The sequence below is a fragment of the Caretta caretta genome, chromosome 10 (assembly GCF_965140235.1).
Source record: "Caretta caretta isolate rCarCar2 chromosome 10, rCarCar1.hap1, whole genome shotgun sequence".
Taxonomy (NCBI): Eukaryota; Metazoa; Chordata; order Testudines; family Cheloniidae; genus Caretta; species Caretta caretta.
The window spans coordinates 7,201,853-7,221,018 of NC_134215.1; the positions used below are offsets into that span (position 1 = coordinate 7,201,853).

The following is a 19,166-nucleotide window of genomic DNA, read 5'->3' on the forward strand; positions in this document are numbered from 1 at the left end:
AGGGCTGTGAGTGGAGAGAAGCCAGGCCGCTCCTCACTGCCCTCTCGTCCCCCGCACCCGACAGGAGAACGGGGACATGAAATACACGGACCCGAAGACACGCCGCTGGGACCAGAGCCTGGAGAAGCCCCAGCTCAACTACTCGGAGTTCTTCACGGAGGATGTGGGGCAGATCCCCGGTGTCTCCGTCTGGCAGATCGAGAACTTCGTGCCCACCCTGGTGGACGAGGCCTTCAACGGGAAGTTCTACGAAGCTGACTGCTACATTGTGCTGAAGGTACCGGCGCTGCCCTGCCCTGCCCCCATGCCTTCCTGCCGGGTGCCTGGAGCGTGACCCAGGGCCTTGAGCCCCCAATCCCCTGGGGAAAGTGAGCATGGAGCAGCGCGGTGACTCGCCTGAGGTCAGGCAGGACTGAATTGGGAATAGGGCCCAGGAGTCCTGGCTCACAGTCCCCCCCCCACCCCCCCGCCCAACCACTAGGCCACGCTCCCTCCCAGGTGCAGATAGTACACAGGTCTGCAGGGGGTCCTGATCTCCTGCTCTAGCCATGCTCCCTCCCTAGGTTCAAAGGGTTTCCTGTCAAGAGGTTTAATACTGTGGGCGGAAGATAAGACCAGGCAAAATCTGAGGTCCCAGCCTCTCGGGGCGAGTGACAGTCTGAAGGGAATCAAAGAATATCAGGGTTGGAAGGGACCTCAGGAGGTCATCTAGTCCAACCCCCTGCTCAAAGCAGGACCAACCCCAACTAAATCATCCCAGCCAGGGCTTTGTCAAGCCTGACCTTAAAAATATCTAAGGAAGGAGATTCCACCACCTCCCTAGGTAACGCATTCCAGTGTTTCACCACCCTCTTAGTGAAAAAGTTTTTCCTAATATCCAACCTAAACCTCCCCCACTGCAACTTGAGACCATCACTCCTTGTCCTGTCATCCGCTACCACTGAGAATAGTCTAGATCCATCCTCTTTGGAACCCCCTTTCAGGTAGTTGAAAGCAGCTATCAAATCCCCCCTCATTCTTCTCTTCCGCAGACTAAACAATCCCAGTTCCCTCAGCCTCTCCTCATAACTCATGTGTTCCAGCCCCCTAATCATTTTTGTTGCCCTCCGCTGGATGTTTTCCAATTTTTCCACATCCTTCTTGTAGTGTGGGGCCCAAAACTGGACACAGTACTCCAGATGAGGCCTCACCAATGTTGAATAGAGGGGAACGATCACGTCCCTCGATCTGCTGGCAATGCCCCTACTTATACATCCCAAAATGCCATTGGCCTTCTTGGCAACAAGGGCACACTGCTGACTCATATCCAGCTTCTCGTCCACGGTAACCCCTAGGTCCTTTTCTGCAGAACTGCTGCCGAGCCATTTGGTCCCTAGTCTGTAGCGGTGCATTGGATTCTTCAGTCCTAAGTGCAGGACTCTGCACTTGTCCTTGTTGAACCTCATCAGATTTCTTTTGGCCCAATCCTCTAATTTGTCTAGGTCCCTCTGTATCCTATCCCTACCCTCCAGCATACCTACCTCTCCTCCCAGTTCAGTGTTATCTGCAAACTTGCTGAGGGTGCAATCCACACCATCCTCCAGATCATTTATGAAGATACTGAACAAAACCAGCCCAAGGACCGACCCTTGGGGCACTCCGCTTGATACCAGGAATGGTTCCCTCATCCCAGTCACCCCTACGTGGGCTCCAGCTTCCTCCCATGCTGGGGGCCCCATGCTGTGCCAGGCTGCAGGGAGCCTCCCAGGGTCATGTGGGTAGGTGGGGCTCCTGTGGGTGGCCCAGAGAGCAGGGAAAGCTCCCCCCCCCCCCCCCCCGAAGTGACCCACTTGGCTTCCTCCAGCCCCATCGACGGCTCTGCCTGTTGGCGTTTCCCCGCAGACATTCCTGGACGACAACGGCTCCTTGACCTGGGAGATCTACTACTGGATCGGGCAGGAGGCCACGCTGGACAAGAAGGCCAGTGCGGCCATTCACGCCGTCAACCTGCGCAACTACCTGGGGGCTGAGTGCCGCACCGTCCGGGAGGAGATGGGGGATGAGAGCGAGGAATTCAGCCAGGTGCCTCCCCCCTCGACTGACCTGATGACCCTCCCTCCCTGCCTTCCTCCTCCCACCCCCATCTCTGCAGCTACCAGCTCCTCCGCACAACCCCATACAGACAATCCACCCCTGTAAAGACCCCCACCTTCCTTCTCCAGCTGTCCCAAGGCTGGAGAACTTGGCAGTTCCAGGTTCCCTGCGACAGGGCGCAGCCCCCTGCAGCCAGCCCTCGCCCTGGCGGGAGGGAGGCACAGAAGCCTTTTGCTGCGGGCTGGCCGGCTCCCAGCTGACCCCTTCTCCCCACCCCTAGGTGTTCGACCATGAGATCTCCTACATTGAGGGGGGCTCGGCCAGCGGCTTCTACACCGTCGAGGATGCACAGTACATCACCAGGTAGGGGGGCTGCGGGTTGGGGGTGCTACCGGCCACAGCCACCCTCTGCGGCGCCACGATTATGTGGCGTGCAGACACAGAGAAGCTGCCTGGCTCGGGCATGCCAGTCCTGGACACATGCCCAGAGGATGAGCTTCTCCAGGCCCTCTCTGCTCCCCTCGAGCAGGAGGCCTCATGAATAAAGCGGCTGTCACCATGGGTGCCACAGAAAGGTCTAAGCCCATCTGGAATCCGACAGAGCGCTTGAGGTGTTCTATTATCTTGTGGCAGTGAGTTCCAGAGGCCAAGCCACCCCTTGATCCATTCTGAGCGCTTTGCTGCCCAGTCCTGTGGGGCGCGCTGCCACCCTGGTGCCCCTGTGGGGGCAGGTTCTCCTCAGGCAGTGGGCTCTCTCGTGACCCCCCCCCCCTTGCGTGCCGCGTGTCCTTGCAGGCTGTATCGCGTCTACGGGAAGAAGAATATTAAGCTGGAGCCCGTGACGCTTAAGGCTGCTTCGCTGGACCCCCGGTGAGTGCGGAGGGGGATTGGGACGCTCTGCAGACACACGGCACCCAAGTCCGTGCCTGTGGGGCGCGGGGACTGGCCTGCCAGGATAGGTGAGGGGACCTACAGACCCCTGTCCAGGAGCGGAAGCTGCAGGGATCATAGTGATTTCGCTTGCCGGGACCGGAGCCTGCAGTGTTAACACCAGGGCGGCCAGCGGGAATGCCACGTCGGGCCCCGTGTGTGTCAGCAGAGGCTCTTGTCACCGCCCTGGGTTGGGGATATTCGGCTCCATTCCCTCCTCTGCACAGGCTCCCTGGGTGACCATGGGCAAGGGCCTCTCTCGGCCTGTCCCGTCTGGGCAGTGGGGCTGCGAGCTCTGCCCTGCCTCCCGCGGGCTCGGGGGTAAACACCTTCGTTGCTGGGAGGGGCTCGGGTGCTGCGGTGACGATGCAGACCCCTCCAGAGCTCGAATTGCCCGCCCCTGCCAGCAAACCAAGCCATTGCTGTGCTTGTCGGAGGCCACTGGCCCAGTCGCTCTCTCCTGTCCCCGCTGCCCCGAGCAGCTACCAACTTGGGGTCGGGGGTGTCTCTGCCACTGAGCCCCCCTCTCAGCTCTTGGATTCAGCCCTGCTTGGGGTCCGCGGTGCACCACACTGACCCCTCTTTTCCCCCACCCAGGTTCGTCTTCCTCCTGGACAACGGCCTTGAGATCTCCGTGTGGAGGGGGAGCCAGGCCACGCTGAGCAGCACCACCAAAGCCAGGTACCGTCCGCAGAGGGGCAGCTGGGGGGGCAAGGCAGGGATGGAGCCAGCGGACGCTGACACTGGGGGGCGCCGAGTGCGCTCTGCCCCCTTCCACAGCTCGCAGCCGCTGCTCCCGCTCCAGCAGCACCCGTCGGGGAGCAGGGTGATTGCCACACGTGCCAGCTGGCAGCTCGCCTGGCCGGACGGGGCAAAGCCTGCTCCAGAGCCGAGGGGATGTGTGAAAGGCACCCGCTGCCGCTCTGGCATCACAGGACATGGCTGCCACCTGCCCTCCCTTTTGCCATCATGGGCAGTCGCAGGGCATGGCATCCCCCTGGCCTCCCACCTGCCATCACGGGGCACGTGACCCCCTGCCATCGTGGGCCAGGTGGCCCTTCCCCCACACTCGCCTGCTGTCGCAGGCCAGGCCTGGTGCCCCCTGCTGCTCTGTGAGCCCCGCCTGGCCCCAGGAGCGCGGCTGGCCTGGAATCTAACTGGAGTCTCTCTGGCCTGCTCCTCTCCCCCGAATCGTCCCTCCCAGGCTCTTCGCTGAGAAGATCAACAAGAACGAGCGGAAAGGGAAGGCGGAGATCACGCTCCTGAGCCAGAGCCAGGAGCCGCCCGAGTTCTGGGAGGTGCTGGGGGGGCAGCCCGAGGAGATCAAGGCCAACGTCCCTGACGACTTCCAGCCAGCCAAGCCCAAGCTCTATAAGGTAGAGACCCCTTCCCGCTCCGCGTGCCCCCAGGGGGAGTCTCTCTGTGGCAGAGGGGTGCTCGTGCCCTGTGACTTGTCTCTGCCCACCCCCTCTCATCCCTCTCCTCTCTCCTCGGCTCAGGTCGGCCTGGGGCTGGGCTACCTGGAGCTGCCCCAGATCAACTACAAGCTCTCGGTGGAGCACCAGAAGCGGCCCAAGGTGGACCTGCTACCGGAGATGCGACTGGTATGGTGGGGCGGGGTGAGGCGGGCCAGAGGCGGAGGGGTCTGTTCCACCAGGCTGTGTGCCATAGGCCGCACCCGGCTGGGGAGGGGCTGTTGCCCGCTAAGGCCACAGGGGCTGGGTACGTGGATGGAGGATCTGAGATTTGCCGGCCCTCAACCGCCTCCTCCCCCTGCCCCTGTTCTCGCCAGGCTCTGGAGTGGGAAATGGTCGGGAGTTTGGGCCCTGCTTGAAAAACTTCTCCCTCTTGCTTCAGCAGTGGTCGGAGCCCCCAGGCAGGAGAGCCGTTCCCTGGGGCAAGGGCCCGGGCGGCCCCCACCCAAGCGGGAGAGCTGTTCCCCGGGGCGCGGCCCCGTTCTCCATCTCCAGCCCAGTGGGAGGTGGGGCCTGTCAGGAAACCCCCTCCGTTTTGGGGCGGGATGTGGGGAATCAGGGTGGGGATCTGAGCTCGGGCCCTACTCCCAGCTGGAGGATGCTGCCAGGGCCTGGCCCCGAGGAAGGGCGAGGGGCCGGGCAGCCCTCTCTGTGAGGGAGAGTTATCTGAAGGTGCTGGGCTGGCAGCCTGCTTAGCCCCCCCCAGGTCCTGCTTTGGGTGTGGGGGGGAGATCACAATAGGGGGCAGTCCCCCCTCCCCCCGCCCACTCAATCCCTCCTCTCCCGCTTGCCCTCCAGCTGCAGAGCCTGCTGGACACCAAGGCCGTGTACATCCTCGACTGCTGGTCCGACGTCTTCATCTGGGTGGGCAGGAAGTCCCCACGCCTGGTGCGGGCGGCGGCCCTCAAGCTGGGGCAGGAGTTGTGCAGCATGCTGCATCGGCCCAAGCACGCCATGGTCATCCGCAACCTGGAGGGCACCGAGTGCCAGGTACGGGGGCTGCTGGGGCCCGGGCTCGCCTTGCCCCACGGGGGTGGCCAGCGGAGCTGCGCTGGGACTGGCTGGGGAATTCGGGTCTGGCCAGCTGCCGCCCTGGAGTGGCCCGACCGGGCTGTGGGGTGGGAGAATCTGTCTCGCTTCCCTTCTAGCCGTGCTGGGAGCTGCCCTGCGGGGAGGCAGGGGGGCCGCGCCCCCCGGGAGAGGCTGAAGCGCCCCGTGCCGGCGTGTCTCTCCTCCCTCCCCCCGCAGGTGTTCAAGTCCAAGTTCAAGAACTGGGACGACGTGCTGAAGGTGGACTACACCCGCAACGCGGAGAGCGTGCTGCAGGCCAAGGGGCTGGCCGGCAAGGTGAAGAAAGACACCGAGAAGAAGGATCAGATGAAGGCTGACCTGACGGCGCTGTTCCTGCCCCGCCAGCCCCCCATGGCGCTGACGGAGGTATGACGCGGGGGTGGAGGGGTAAATGAAAGACCCCCAGGGGAGTCATCTGGGCCCGCCCTTCCTCCTGTCTGGGTAGGGATGGGCTGGGACCTTCTCTGCCAATGCAGCTGCCCTAGGCTTCCCCTCCTGAGTCCTTGGGCACCAGCATTGTGCCCCCTCCAACTGGCCATGGGGCAGCCAAGGCTGGGGTGGGAGAGAGAGAGGGTGTGGGCTGGTCCCACTGCATCTTGCTAAGTCAGTGGTTCCCAAACTGGGGTTCGCAGAACGTTACAGCGGGTTTGCCAGAAAAATGTCACTAAGGGCGGCCAGAGGACCCCGGGCATTGAAGGCAGCAGGTGGGACTGGTTGCAGGGCAGACAGCCCAAGCCCCAGGGAGAGCAGGGCCGGGCAGTTGGGGCTGGCAGCCCGAGCCCCGGCGGTCAGTGGGACCTGCAGCCCGAGCTCAGTGGAGCTCAGTTGACCGGTGGAAGCATTGGCCCCAGCCTCTGGGGCCCTGGATCTCCCCTTATTTGGGAGAGGGTGTGGGGAAAAGGACATTGCAACCCCCCCCCCCCACACACACACACACAATTCTCAGGACCAGGACTGGCCCCAGGGTCCCCTAGGCTGCCCTGCAGAGCGCGAACTGCCTCGCCAGCTTGCCACCCGTTGCAACATCCTCCTCAGTGTGCGCGTCTCTTGGCGTGGGGTGCAGGCAGAACAGCTGATGGAGGAATGGAACGAGGACCTGGACGGCATGGAGGGCTTTGTCCTGGAGGGCAAGAAATTTGCTCGCCTGCCCGAAGAGGAGTTCGGACACTTCCACACGCAGGATTGCTACGTCTTCCTGTGCAGGTAACACCCTCCCCTGCCTTCTCTGGGCAGCTCTTGTGCCCCCCGCCACCTCCTTTCTCAGCTGTAAGAGCCCCCGTCCCTCTGGGCTGATCCTCTACCATCGGCCCCCTAAGCTCCTGAGCAGGTGTGACATGGGGCTGGGAGAGCTCTGGGCTATGGTGGGACTGGGGCTGCCCTCCCCCCCCACATCACCGGGATTTCCCCCCCCCATGCCGGCAGGTACTGGGTGCCGGTGGAGTACGAGGACGAGGCAGAGGAGAAGAAGAAGAAGAAGAGTGGCGGCAAAGGGGACGGAGAGGGAGGGGAGGACGAGGAGGAGGAAGATGAGGAGGAGAAGCAGCCAGAGGAAGATTTCCAGTGCATCGTGTACTTCTGGCAGGGGCGCGAGGCCTCCAACATGGGCTGGCTCACCTTCACCTTCAGCCTGCAAAAGAAGTTCGAGAGCCTCTTCCCTGGCAAGCTGGAGGTGAGCTGGGAGCCTGATTTCCTCTGTCCCCAAGGGCCGCACCATGAGCTGGAAGCCTGAGCACCCCTCCGCTCTCAGGACCCAGACTAGGAGTCCCAAGGCCGCTGCCCTATATATGCCCTCCCACAGACTAGGAGTCCCCCTTCCATACAGCCCCATGGGCCATACCACGAGCTGGGCTGTAGCAGGTGAAATCCCATTCCCCAAGGCCATCTAGTCTCTCTGCTGCGTGGGGCACCCTACGGTGGGCAAGTGGGGACAGGACATTACTCGCCCTTCTCCCAGCTGCTGGGCTCAGCCTTGGTGCCAGCAGGTGCTCCCGTTGGCTGGGGCAGGCGATGCCGACCTTCCCTGGCTAACAGTGGAGGATCCAGCCTGGCTCCTGCAGGAGCCCGTGAGGGTGACGCAGGCCCAGCCCCGTCCAGCTGGGGGTCCAGGCAAGTGGCTGGAGCGTACAGCTGAGCCTTCATGGGGTCAGGTGTGCTCCTGCACTCACCTGCAGGGGGCAGCCTGAAGGCAGGGTCCCCTTTGCCCGTAGGTACCCAGGATGCTTTGCTAGCCGATGGCTCTCCGTCACTCGACGAGTCTGCACATGTCCCGGGGTCCCCTCTGCCGAGCATGAGCAAACTCCCTGGACGCCTCTAACGCCATCCCCTTGCACCCAGGTCGTGCGCATGACCCAGCAGCAGGAGAATCCCAAGTTCCTGTCTCACTTCAAGAGGAAGTTCATCATCCACAAGGGCAAGAGGAAGTCCAAGGACAACAACCTGCAGCCCAGCCTGTACCACGTCCGCACCAACGGGAGTGCCCTCTGCACCCGGTGAGAGCCAGAGGAGCTGCTCTGCTAACCGGAGCCGCACCCTCGGAGGGGTGGAATGGGCCGGCCGTGCTGGGGTTCGGGGGGGATCCAGGCTGGGGTGAGAACTCCTCCTCCTCTCATCCCTTGCAGGTGCATCCAGATCAACACCGACTCCTGCCTGCTGAACTCCGAGTTCTGCTTCATCCTGAAGGTGAGCATCCCTGGGGCTAGTGTGCTGACCCCCAGCGCTCCACTGTGGGCTCCCAGGGCTAGCACAGTCTCCAGCTGGGCCCGCTGCAGCGGCGGCTCATGCCACAGCCCAGGGTCCACACTGAGCGAGGACAAGGCGCCAAGAAGTGGGGTGGCTAAGGCCAAAAGTACCCCCCACTCCCTCTCTGCAGCTGGCTGTGCCGGTGGGGAGCCCGCTGCCCTCTCTTCTGGCACCACAGCATCCCCTTGTGGGCAAAAGGTGTAATTGCAGCGCCTCCCCAGCAGAGTGGATTGTTCTGCGGGGGACATGAATTGTGAGCTTTTTTGTTTTAAAAGGGGGGGCATGCCCCCAGCCCCCCCAGTTCCGGCACCCATGAGCAAGGCTGACGAGGTAGAGTCCTTGGAAGCTCCCTGCTGCCACCTCTCTTGTCTTGACCTTGCTCCAGCACATGCCGCTCATGGGCATCCTTCTCGTGGCTGGTCCGAGGAGGTGCCATGCATCCATGGCTGCCCTCGAAGGTGCTGGTTGCCTGACATGTCCTCCCCACAGATCATGGGCAAGGAGTGTCTAAGGGGGAAGAGGAATGGAAGCCTAGAGCTTGGGGGCGGAGGGAGTGGGGCAGGAACAGGACCCTGCATAGACTGGCTGGCAGAAGAACCTGGTCCGGATGCATGAAGCCACATTGGGGGTGACCTTGGGAGCATCAAGCTGCTCTAAACGCCTGGTTTAAGCCAAAGCAGACTCCATCTGCTCCCACGTCTCCTCTCCTTATGCCCGGGCTTCCCACCCAGCCCAAGGACTCTGCTTCTGCCACCCTGACCCACGCTCCCCTCCCCTAGGTGCCGTTCGAGAGCACCGACAACCAAGGCATCGTCTACACCTGGGTGGGCCGGGCCGCCGACCCTGAGGAGGCCAAGCTGGCCGAGGACATCATGAATCACATGTTTGACGACTCATACAGCAAGCAGGTGAGGCAGGGCGGAGCCCCTGTGAGCGTGGCCCAGTGGCTGGTTCTCAGTGGCTCTCCATGCCAGATGGGCAAGGCTGGTCTAGCCAGCGCCAGCCAGCCCCTGCCCTGGGGTGCAGCCAGGGAGAGCTCGGTCCTCTCCCTGCCTCTGATCCCAGAGCCCAAGGGGAGGAGACGACTCAGGATCCGACTGGAACCCTCCAGCCCCCGCGCAAGTGCACCCTGACCCCTCCGCTCTGTGTGCCAGGTGATAAATGAAGGGGAGGAGCCGGAGAACTTCTTCTGGGTTGGCATCGGGGGCCAGAAGGCCTACGACGAAGACGCCGACTACATGAAGTACTCACGGCTGTTCAGGTGCGTGCCGGCAGCTGCTGTCCCCGGGGCCCTGCAGGGAGGGAGCTGTCACCATGGGCAGAGCCTCCATTGGCTAGACAGGTCCCCGGCTGGCATATGTTCGCTGGGTGCCTGTTCCAAACTCGGGCTGGCACGTCTCCTGCTCAGCCTGCTCCTTAAGCCACCAGGGCTGTCTCTTACCAATTTGGGCTGGCCAAGTGGGGAGGAAACCCTAGGCACTGTGACATGCTGCCCACTGGACCGGTAGAGCTTGGGAAAACGTTCCCCAGGGCTTGGCTGAGACCTGACAAACTCATGGCCACTGGGGGCCTGTCCGCAGTCTGGTGCCCAGGATTTGCCTTGGACAGCCAGGCCGGCCCGGGGCAGGGCACACCCCCTCGCTAACTGCGGCTTGGCTCTCCACTGCAGGTGCTCCAACGAGAAGGGCTATTTCGCCGTGTCGGAGAAGTGCTCCGATTTCTGCCAGGATGACCTGGCGGATGACGACATCATGCTGCTGGACAACGGCCGGGAGGTGAGTTTCCAGGGCCTGGCGCCCCCCCCCCCCCGGTGCGGAGTGGGGAGGGGGCTGTAGTTATGATCGTCCTCAGTAACTCTTCTGCATCTGGCAGCTGGGCCGAGGCTCCCTGGTAGGGAACCTCTCGCTGGAACCCCAGAGAATCCGGTCTCTCCCCCAGACCCTTCCAGCTGGGCTCCCTGGCCCAGATCCTCCCACTTCCAGGAGGTGTTAGATGCCGTGTGAGGCCCTGCCCATGTGCTGCGGGGAATGAGCCAGGCCTGGGTGTTCTGCAGCGTATCTGCTCGTCCCGTTCTCTGACCAGTGCAGCCCTAACCCTGCTGTCTCTGCTGTTCCCTGCAGGTTTACATGTGGGTGGGAACCCAGACGAGCCAGGTGGAAATCAAGCTGAGCTTGAAAGCTTGCCAGGTAAGGGCCGGGCCCAGGGCCGGGGATTGCCCCGGAGCGTCTCTAAGAGCTTCCCTGGCTCTGAATGAAAGCCGCGGTGCAAGGAGGGGTGAGGGGAGACAGGCTCTGAGAGCCCCCTAATGGGTTGGGGGATTCTACTGTCCTGCACATGGTTCCTGGGGGGTGGCTCCAGCAGCTTGGCCCCTTCCCCTTGAAACGCTGCAGCATCTGCCCCTTGCCCTGACCCCCGTTGGGGCACGGGGCTATGCCTCCATCAGCCCCTGGGGCTGGAGTTTGGGCCCTGCTGGCACAGCGGAAGGCTTGGTGGTTGAGAGGCTGAAGCCCCCGGCTGCGAACCCAGCAGCCCTAGCTCCCTGGGGCCTCCTCCCAGTTCCTGCAATAGGAACGGAGCAGGGGCTGGCCTTGGGGGGCCAGTGCCTGAGGCTACCCCCCCCTTTCAGGTGTACATCCAGCACATGCGCTCGAAGGCGGCCGAGCACCCCCGGAAGCTGCGCCTGGTGCGGAAAGGCAACGAGCCCCATCCCTTCACCCGCTGCTTCCACGCCTGGGGCGTCTTCCGCAAGCCGCCCGCCTAAGGAGCCGCGGGGGAGCACCTGCCCTGCGAGGGCCGCCGGGCCATGGAGAGCACTGGCTCCCCCAGAGGAGGAACAGAAACCGCCTCTGCCCTCGATGGCGGTCTGCCCCACCCCTCCTCCCCGCTGCTTTGCTGCTGCCTCTCGCTCTGGGGCTGGTTCCTAGCCGTGGGGTCGGCCCCAGCCCATCCTGGAGCTGCCCGTCTCCCGGAGAGACGCCCCGCGTTGCTGAAGCTCCGTGACTAAAGCTGCCTGGCCTGTGTGGCTGGAGAGGGCTGCAAAGTTTGCACCTCACCTGCCCCTGAAGAGGCAAGGCCCAGCCCCACTCTGCTCTGGTACCAGCTTCTGGGGCCGAAGAGGGGCTCAGGGCAGGATCAGCCTGTCACACGGTGTAACAGACCAGGCGCTACGGCTGTAGGGGGCTGTTAAGGTTATTTCTTCCCCTGCCAATGCGTGAGGGGCTTTGGGTGCTTTCGGCCAGAAGGCAGGGGCAGAATTTGGGGCGCAGTGCCTCCAGGGAAAGGAGCCAAGCCGGGGCCAAGGGGGGAACTCAGCTCGATGCAGCAGAGGCTGGGTGCTCTTAGCTGACTCAGTGGCTCTGGAGAAGTGGCTGGAGCTTCCTGCGGAGGGAATGCAGGTCAACCTGGGGCCTAGAGCCAGCTCAGAGAGCATGGAGGGGAACCCTGACCCAGGCAGCGGGAGCAGTGGGTGCAAAGTTTATCATCCCCAAGGGTACACAAGCATCAGGAAAGCCCTAGCTCTCCAACGGGAGGCTGCAGCTGTTTAAAATCCCAGCCCACCTCCCCCCGAAGTAGCTGGCCCCTAGGAGAGCAGTGGCCTGGGGCTAGCCTGTACCTCACACTTTGTAAGTCCCCTGCCTGGCGTATGCTGCCTGCAGCAGCCTGGCTCTTTACCCTCATGCAACCAAGGCTGTGTGCTCAGCCTGCCAAAGGCACAAACCACAGTTTGGTACCAGCTGCCTATTGATTTTCAGTGGGCAGGAGGTGCCGTTCACCTCCCTTCACTCACCGCTTGTGCTCTAGGGCCTACGTGCCCATGGCCATGCCGCTGAGCCTGGCCTCTGAGATTGCTGAGGGGGGAGAGGAGTGTTGCAGACCCCCAGCCCAAGCCTTAAAGAACCCCAGTGCTGGCTGCTACTGCTCATTCTTCCTGAGAGCAGGAGCCAGCCTGGGGCTCTGAGGGCCGCAAAGAGGCAGGTGGGGGCTTTGCTGCTGTCATGCAGCATGGAGTCAGGCAGCCAGACTTGGGAGTGGCTCTAGCAGGGATGTGCAAACAGGATCCATCCAGGCAAGCACCAGCTGGCACCCATGAGTGTCCCCAGCACCTGCTGGCCTAGTCAGCAGTGCAGCTTCCCACCACCTGTCTCCTGCCCCATGCTGAGTCTTGAAGCCTGCTCTTGGGGTGGCCAGTGCAGGCCACTAGGGGGCACTGTAATACTACTGAGGACACCTGGGTTTTAGCACAGACCTTTCCGAGCAGTCCCTACCTGCTGCAGCTACTGGAACCAGCTGGCTGGATCCCCTGCGCTAGGACAGTGCCACTTGCAGAGCCGTAGGAGAGGGTTTAAATGCCATCCCCCCCCACCACCTCTTTGCACTCAAGGTCGAGAAGCACATTTTGCACTCAGAGCCCCCCCTCACAGTGACTGTAAGCGCCGGCTCTGTGCCAGGATGCTGCGTTCTGTATCATATCAATAAAGATTGCACTTCACCAAGCCTGGCCACGCACTCCAGTTTAACTTGTGGAAATGGTTTAAAGACTTCAAGTTACAGAGAATCCACCATGTGCTGAGGCCATCAGTAACTCAGCCAGAGGTCAGGGGACTGTTACAGGAGTGGGATCAGGGCTCTGGGACCTGCACAGTGCAACAGGTTACACCAGATCAAGGGTGGGGAGTGGGGGCTGCAGCTTGCCCCGCTCCAGCCAGTGAGCCACTCTGTGTGGCTCCCAGAAGCAGTGGCATGTCCCACCTCCATCTCCTATGCACAGGGGGCAGCCAGGGGGCTCTGCTCTGCACACTGCCCCCACCCCAAGCACCACCTCCATGGGCCAAGAACCAATGGGAGCTGCAGGGGTGATGCCTGCGGACAGGACAGCACACAACACAGAGGTGCCTGACTGCACCTCCACAGAGGAGCTGAACAGGGGGTGGGGATGGCTTGCCTTTCAACCGCTTCCCTTTCTCCACAGCACAGGGCTACTAGAAGGTTTGGCCACAATCCAAGGCTGCTGCTTACCTGGGCATGTGGTTTTCTGTTTTAACCTGGGGGGTGTGCCGCATTGGGGGCTGCAGAGGGCCCTGCCTCTTCTTCCTCTGAGTGCAAACAGCAGCCTCGTGTGTGCAGGGCACATGCTCAGCCCCACGCTGGGCAGTGGAAAGGACCATGCATGCAGGCTCTGGCTAGGAGCCCTGCATCACCCCAGCTGCTATGGCTTTAGCCAAGCCAGACAAACCCCTCCCCACTCCCCTTTGAAAGCAGTTGGTTTCCCTACTCGCCCCCACCCCGCCCAGCATAGAAGGGGCTGTGCGTTAACCTCACCCCAGGGCTGCCCCAATGGCCATCCCAGCACCCGGCCTTTGGCGCCCAGGTTAGCGATGGACCATCTGTTCAGAGCAGGAAGATGAAGCGCAAGGGAAAGAGGAGCCAGGTGGTGAACAGCCAGGACCAGCCTGGTGGGGGCAGGGACCAACACCCAGGTCCTAGGGCTTGTAGGTACAGAGGGGAAGGGGAGGAGGCAGCTTCCTGCCCCAGTAGGAGGCACTGCATGTCCCGGGCTGTGCTCTGGGGGGAGGGGGGCCAGCTGCCTCCTCCGGGAGTGAATTTTGCCTGGAGAACAGGCAAAGTTTAACCTTCTCCTCTCCTAGCACCAGGTACCTTGTGCTGCCAGGCTCCGGCCCAGGCTCGGCTGCTCCCTGGGCAGATCCCAGCCTCCTGGCTGGAGTGCAGCGACCCTTGAGCACAGGGCTTCTGCTGCCCGACCCCCCCACCCCCAGATCCCGCTTGTAGAGGGAGGGAAACGCTCAGATGGGTGGGAGCAGGGACAGGCACAGCCAAAGCTAAGAGATATTAAATGCTTTATTTTCAATATTAAAAACCAGTATTTCATAACTAGACAATGCTAAATTCATCTTACCAAAAAGACACAGGGGGGACGTTCTACTGCGGCCACTAGAATCCCACAGGGCTGGGTTAGACTGCAGGGGACCCCATGGCACATGGCGACTACATTTCTCCCCCCCTCCTGCCCCCAACCCCCTCCCCAGATCTAGTACCAAAACAGCTGTACAAAGTATCAGTTCCAGCAGCAAAGGTCGAGTGTAGAAAAATACTGTTCGCACACAGAGCCGGGTGGGGTCCAGAGAGTTTGTGCCATTCAGATTCTTCCTCTGCCCCCAGCCCAGCCAGTTCCTTCAAAGACTCAAAGTATCAGCCGCTGGCCAACCGAGCCCCCATCCCACCCCCGACACGCTGTTGAGTAACAGAGTTCGCTCTCTTGGTACCAGGCTCAGGGACATGCACCTCCCAAAGAGCCGCAGAGAGAACCGGGGTGGGCCCAGAGCTGGTTTGGCACCAGGGGCCATGTGACAAGGCAGCCAGGTGCCATTCCCAGGCCGGCCGAGGGGAGATGGGCATTTGCTCGCACTGGTAAGAGGTGGGGCTGATGACCCATAAAGGCATGGTGAGGGGGCTGCAGGGGGATGTCCCCATCCCAGCCCTTGTAACTCCTACAACAGCTCAGGTACCAGGGCTTTCAGGCCTCCGGGAGTCAGGGCCCAACAGGCCCTTTGGCACTTTGGAAAGCAACCTGGATCAGGCACTGAGGGGGTATGGCATTCGCTCTATCCCGGGCCTGCCTTGGTCTCCAGCTCCAGGCCTCCAGCCCTTGCAAGGTGGGGGGGAACAAGTGCGCACCCTGGACACAAGAGAGCTCGGCGGCTAAAGCTTGGTTCCACCAACAGGTGACCTGGCTGCGAGATTCCCCCCTCCCAGTGGGAAGAACAGAGCGCAGCAGGGGATATTCCCTAGCCACGAATGGAGAGCTCAAAGCAGAGAGATGGCAGCCAACCCAGATTTTAGCCCTGGGCCTGGCTTGTTCAGTTCCGCTTTCTCCTTCCCAGCCCCGCGGGGAGAGGCTTTGCCAGAACGCTCCGAAGGCTGGAGCTTTCAGCCCCAGGAGAGCCCAAGCCAGCTGGCCCCTTCGGTGCCAGAAGTCACCTTCCAATCCAGTTTAGAGACAGGAATCCCGAGCGGCCACCGTGCTTTGCTCTACACCCCTGCTCAGAGCAACTAAGGAAACTAATACTGCTGGAAACGAGACCGACCCCTCAACAGCTGCTCAGCGTGAGCTCTTCAGAGCTGTCTCTGGGCCTCCCCCCAGCCCTCAATTTTAGGTTTGACCAAGTCAAAACAAACCATCTTCAACATTCACCGAGCCACCCCCCGCCCCATCCAAAAGCCTTGTCCCACCCGTGCAGCGGCGCTGAAGGGAAAACAGGATCCTAAGGAAATGGATTAAAATATCCCCGCTGAAACGGGCCGGTCTGCCAGGAACAAGCCTTTTGATCGACAGGCACCTGTACTTCCGCTGCCTGGGAATGAACGTCCCTGACCGGCAGCCACCTTTCAGCCCAGTGGACAGGGAAGTTTCAAACGCCACATGGGGTTAAAAGCGTAACTTGGGCCAGGGGCTGTCGGGTGGCCCCTGTTAAAAGCAGGCTGCGTGGGAAGCCACTTCAGAGGAGGCTTTGCCCCGAAGCGGCAGGAGTTGGCTGGACCCCTGTCTTATTGCAAAGCCTGGTTGAAACCAGAGGAAGGCACCCCTCTTCCAGCAGAACTCAGGCCCCATCTCACACCGGGCTGAGGCGGTGAGCAGCCCGTAAATTCACAACTGCACAGAAATGGCCTTAGTGCAGGCCGGCAAACGTCTCAGGCCGTTTTCATCCAGAGGCGTCGGAAACCAAAGTGCGTAATCGCTGGGACTGGTTTCCAGAGGTGGTGAGCTCAAGAGACAGCTGCTCAGCACCGCAATGAAGGGGCGGGAAGAGTCTACAGCCCCTTGTTTTGGCATCTGCCCCTTAGGCACGCCTGTTTGAAGGCACTGGCCTTGGGTCACCCACACCTGGATCAGCATGGCAGGGTCCCATCTTGGGCGAGCCGTGCCTGGTGCTGACTGACACTGCCCCGGTCTCCTTCATTTAAAGGTGTTCCAAGGGGGACGGGGGGGGACGGGGGAACCCAGCTGGAGCCAGCTGTGAAGATGGAAGATGAAGGCCCCTAGAGGCAACCAGGCCCCTAAAATAAAGGCTGCTAACCCAGAGCAGGAACTTGGCTCTCCTGCCCCCCAGGAGGAGGGAAAGGTGCTAGGAAGGGAGCTGGACCCTAGCGTGGCTGATTCACCTCCAGTGCCAGTGAGACGCTCTGGAGTTTATTTGGGGGGCCGGGGGGAGAAATGCCGTCAACACCACTGAGGAATCAATATCAATCCGGTATTGAGCAAGAGGGCCCCCTAGTGGCAGACGGGTGTTAAGGCGAGTCCAGCCAGCGCTCACAGACTTACCGTCTGCAGCAGGCCAGCCGGTTCCGAGGAAAGTCGAAGTATTGGAAAAGCTGCTCCCCCAGGCCAAGCAGTGTCCCTATCCCCCCGCCCCCCACCCCAGACCAGAGTCCTTCTGGGAGCTCAGCAGAGGAGAAGGGGAAAACACAACCCCAACCCAGACCGTGTCCAACTCTCCCCCCAGGCGTCCGTGTGAGGCCGCGCTCCAGCAATGGGGTCCCTGGAGATGGATGCATTCCCTCCCGGTCTAGGCCAGGCGGAAGCAGTGATCTCACCCCGCAGCCCCAGGTCCGGTTTTTGCTTTGGGGGGGTGGGGGGCGAGAGCTGTAGTGTTGCACTGCGCTGGGCCCGCTGGCGGAAGGCGGCTCGGCTCGGCGGAGAGAGAACCTTCGAACCGGGGCGGAGCGGTGGGGGGTGGCGTCAGGCTCCAGCTTCCCGGCCGGATGTTAGAGAGGAGGCGAGTTTAAGTTACGCGGAGGGTCTCTGGGGAGAAGTGGAGCCGACAGCTTGGCTCAGTCAAGTCTCGTGTCCGTGGAATCCAGGGGCGGGAGACGAGCCGGCACGGTCCCTGCAGAGAGCACGTGCAAATCAGTACAGCACCCCAGGCGTGATACTCCAGGGCACTCCTGTCCATTACACTACTAGCCCGGGTGCAGTACAAGGCTCTCCAGCTGAGCCCTGTCTTGCAGGGCTCCACAGAACCAGGCCGGAGGCTCCCCCAGAGCGCACCATCCCCCTCCCTGCAGGAGCACGTGCTGCCCGTTATTAAACCTAGAAGATCCCCTGGGGGCCAGCCATTAAATTAACACACTGCCTTTAACAACGCACTGCCCAGCTGCCTTTATTAAAAGAGGAAATGATGCAAGACACAATTGCAGCAGCTCCCTAAACTACATTAAGGCCCTAAATGGAGCACTGCAAACTGCCCCATGGGGGCAGCAGAGGCCCCTTGGGAGGAGGGATACCTGGAACTGGGTGCAACATCTCAGCACACTTGGGGACCTGCATTGCTCCCATTTCACAGCTGGGGAAACGGGACCGAAGTCTGGCCAGGAACAGGACCCAGGAATCCTGATTCCAAGCCCCATGCTCAATCCACTAGCCTGCAGCAGCCCCGAGGGGGCCAGTGAGCAAGTATGGGGGGAGGGGTTGACTCACAGGTGCACAGAGCAGATCAGGCGTTTCCTAATGGAAACGCTGAACGCCAGCGATCCCCAAGGGACGGGAATTCTGCCTCTCGACCCGCTCTGTCACTGCAGTCATTTATCCAGGCCAGTCCTGCTGACCCGGGCCCCTACAGATCCCATGCTGCAGCCCGGACACGTGGTAGGGGGTTGGGGAAGGCTGGGGGGCCCCCGCCTCATGGCAAGCACCCCTGCATCAGCGCATGGGAACAGAGCAGGATTTCAGCTTGGAGGGGCGACTCGGTGATCTGGAGCACAGGCCTCCCCAGACTGGAGCAGAGCCGCCGGCCATCTGGCCCAGCGCCCTGTCTGACAGCATCAGGCAGACGAGGGGTAACCTGCCCCCAACCCTCAGTAGAGTAGGGGAGGCTATCGCTTCCCACAGGCTGCACCAGAAGTCACCCCTTACCCGGCTAACAATTGTGGGGGGGAACAAATCCATGGCCTTTACACGGACATTAGCCGACCCCTCACCTCTACCACACTGAGGGCAGTAAGCATGACCCCCATTTTAGAGGGGGAAACTGAGGCAGGGCAGTTTAACAACTGGCTCCAGGATACAGAAGGAATCTGAGCATGGACTGGGAAGCAGGAGTTGCAGCCCAGCCCTGTGCTCAGGCCACACCTCTAAGTATTGCGGTGTGCATGAGGCCCTCTGCTGGATGGAATCAGGAGCGCTCAACTCATGGTCATAGTCCCTATACTGACAGATTCTCCCTTAGAAGAGGTGGCTGGAGCCTCAGAGTTCTAGCCTTGCCACTGCCTTGCTGCTCCCTCCAGCAGTTTGGGGCCTGGGGGTTTTAAGGGCAGCCCCCAGCCCATCCAGAGCCCAGCGCAGCCCGGCTCTGCTGGTCAGCCACTGGGGTCTGGCGCAGCCTCGCTCTGCATGGGGGCGGGGGAGGAGTCTCCCAGCTGCCAGCGCCTGGCGCAGGTTGGCGGGCAGCTCTCCCGAGGGCAGGCCAGGCCGGGCACACAATGGAGCCATTCACCAGGCTCACGGGGGCACCAGGCTGGGGACACCGACTCCGCTCCCGTGTCCATCGTCTGGGTAGGAGCCTCCCTAGCTGCAGTGCAGACGCTGGGGCCCGGCTTCCTACAGGGGGTTCCACCGCTAGGCAGCGCCATGTGCCCAGCTAACCGGGCCCCGCACCCCAAGGAGATCCAGTACAGCTGCCTCCCAGGGGCAACCGCACAGCCTCACCCGAAGCCCAGCAGAGCCCGGCCCAGGTTCCCTGGCCACGGGTGCTGGAGGGGGACAGACAGCCAGGCTCCACAGCGAGCAGAACAAGCCAGGCGCGGGGCTCCAGCGGCCCGGTGGAACAGGCACCACCAGCAGAGGCTCCCTGAGCGAGCTCTCAC

The 19,166-nt window shown here is 62.0% G+C and overlaps 2 protein-coding genes across 3 annotated transcripts in view; one reads left to right on the forward strand and one right to left on the reverse strand.

Annotated features, from left to right (window-relative positions):
* FLII (FLII actin remodeling protein) overlaps positions 1 to 12,781 on the forward strand; it is a 28,500-nt gene extending 15,719 nt beyond the window's left edge. Inside the window, exons 13-30 of the mRNA XM_048868295.2 lie at positions 65 to 277; positions 1,882 to 2,061; positions 2,354 to 2,436; positions 2,869 to 2,943; positions 3,601 to 3,684; positions 4,208 to 4,379; positions 4,503 to 4,607; positions 5,277 to 5,468; positions 5,727 to 5,915; positions 6,613 to 6,752; positions 6,972 to 7,218; positions 7,884 to 8,038; positions 8,168 to 8,228; positions 9,068 to 9,196; positions 9,443 to 9,549; positions 9,958 to 10,063; positions 10,409 to 10,474; positions 10,915 to 12,781. Coding sequence (XP_048724252.1) covers positions 65 to 277; positions 1,882 to 2,061; positions 2,354 to 2,436; positions 2,869 to 2,943; positions 3,601 to 3,684; positions 4,208 to 4,379; positions 4,503 to 4,607; positions 5,277 to 5,468; positions 5,727 to 5,915; positions 6,613 to 6,752; positions 6,972 to 7,218; positions 7,884 to 8,038; positions 8,168 to 8,228; positions 9,068 to 9,196; positions 9,443 to 9,549; positions 9,958 to 10,063; positions 10,409 to 10,474; positions 10,915 to 11,049 — 2,439 coding nt within the window. The 3' untranslated portion in view covers positions 11,050 to 12,781. The remainder of the gene's footprint in view (positions 1 to 64; positions 278 to 1,881; positions 2,062 to 2,353; positions 2,437 to 2,868; positions 2,944 to 3,600; positions 3,685 to 4,207; positions 4,380 to 4,502; positions 4,608 to 5,276; positions 5,469 to 5,726; positions 5,916 to 6,612; positions 6,753 to 6,971; positions 7,219 to 7,883; positions 8,039 to 8,167; positions 8,229 to 9,067; positions 9,197 to 9,442; positions 9,550 to 9,957; positions 10,064 to 10,408; positions 10,475 to 10,914) is intronic.
* A 1,345-nt stretch (positions 12,782 to 14,126) lies between these two features.
* The window catches only part of LLGL1 (LLGL scribble cell polarity complex component 1), a 72,896-nt gene continuing 67,856 nt past the window's right edge, over positions 14,127 to 19,166 (reverse strand). For both annotated transcript variants that reach the window (XM_048868298.2, XM_048868297.2), the window contains exon 23: positions 14,127 to 17,191. The gene's annotated coding sequence lies outside the window, so the exon portion shown is untranslated. The remainder of the gene's footprint in view (positions 17,192 to 19,166) is intronic.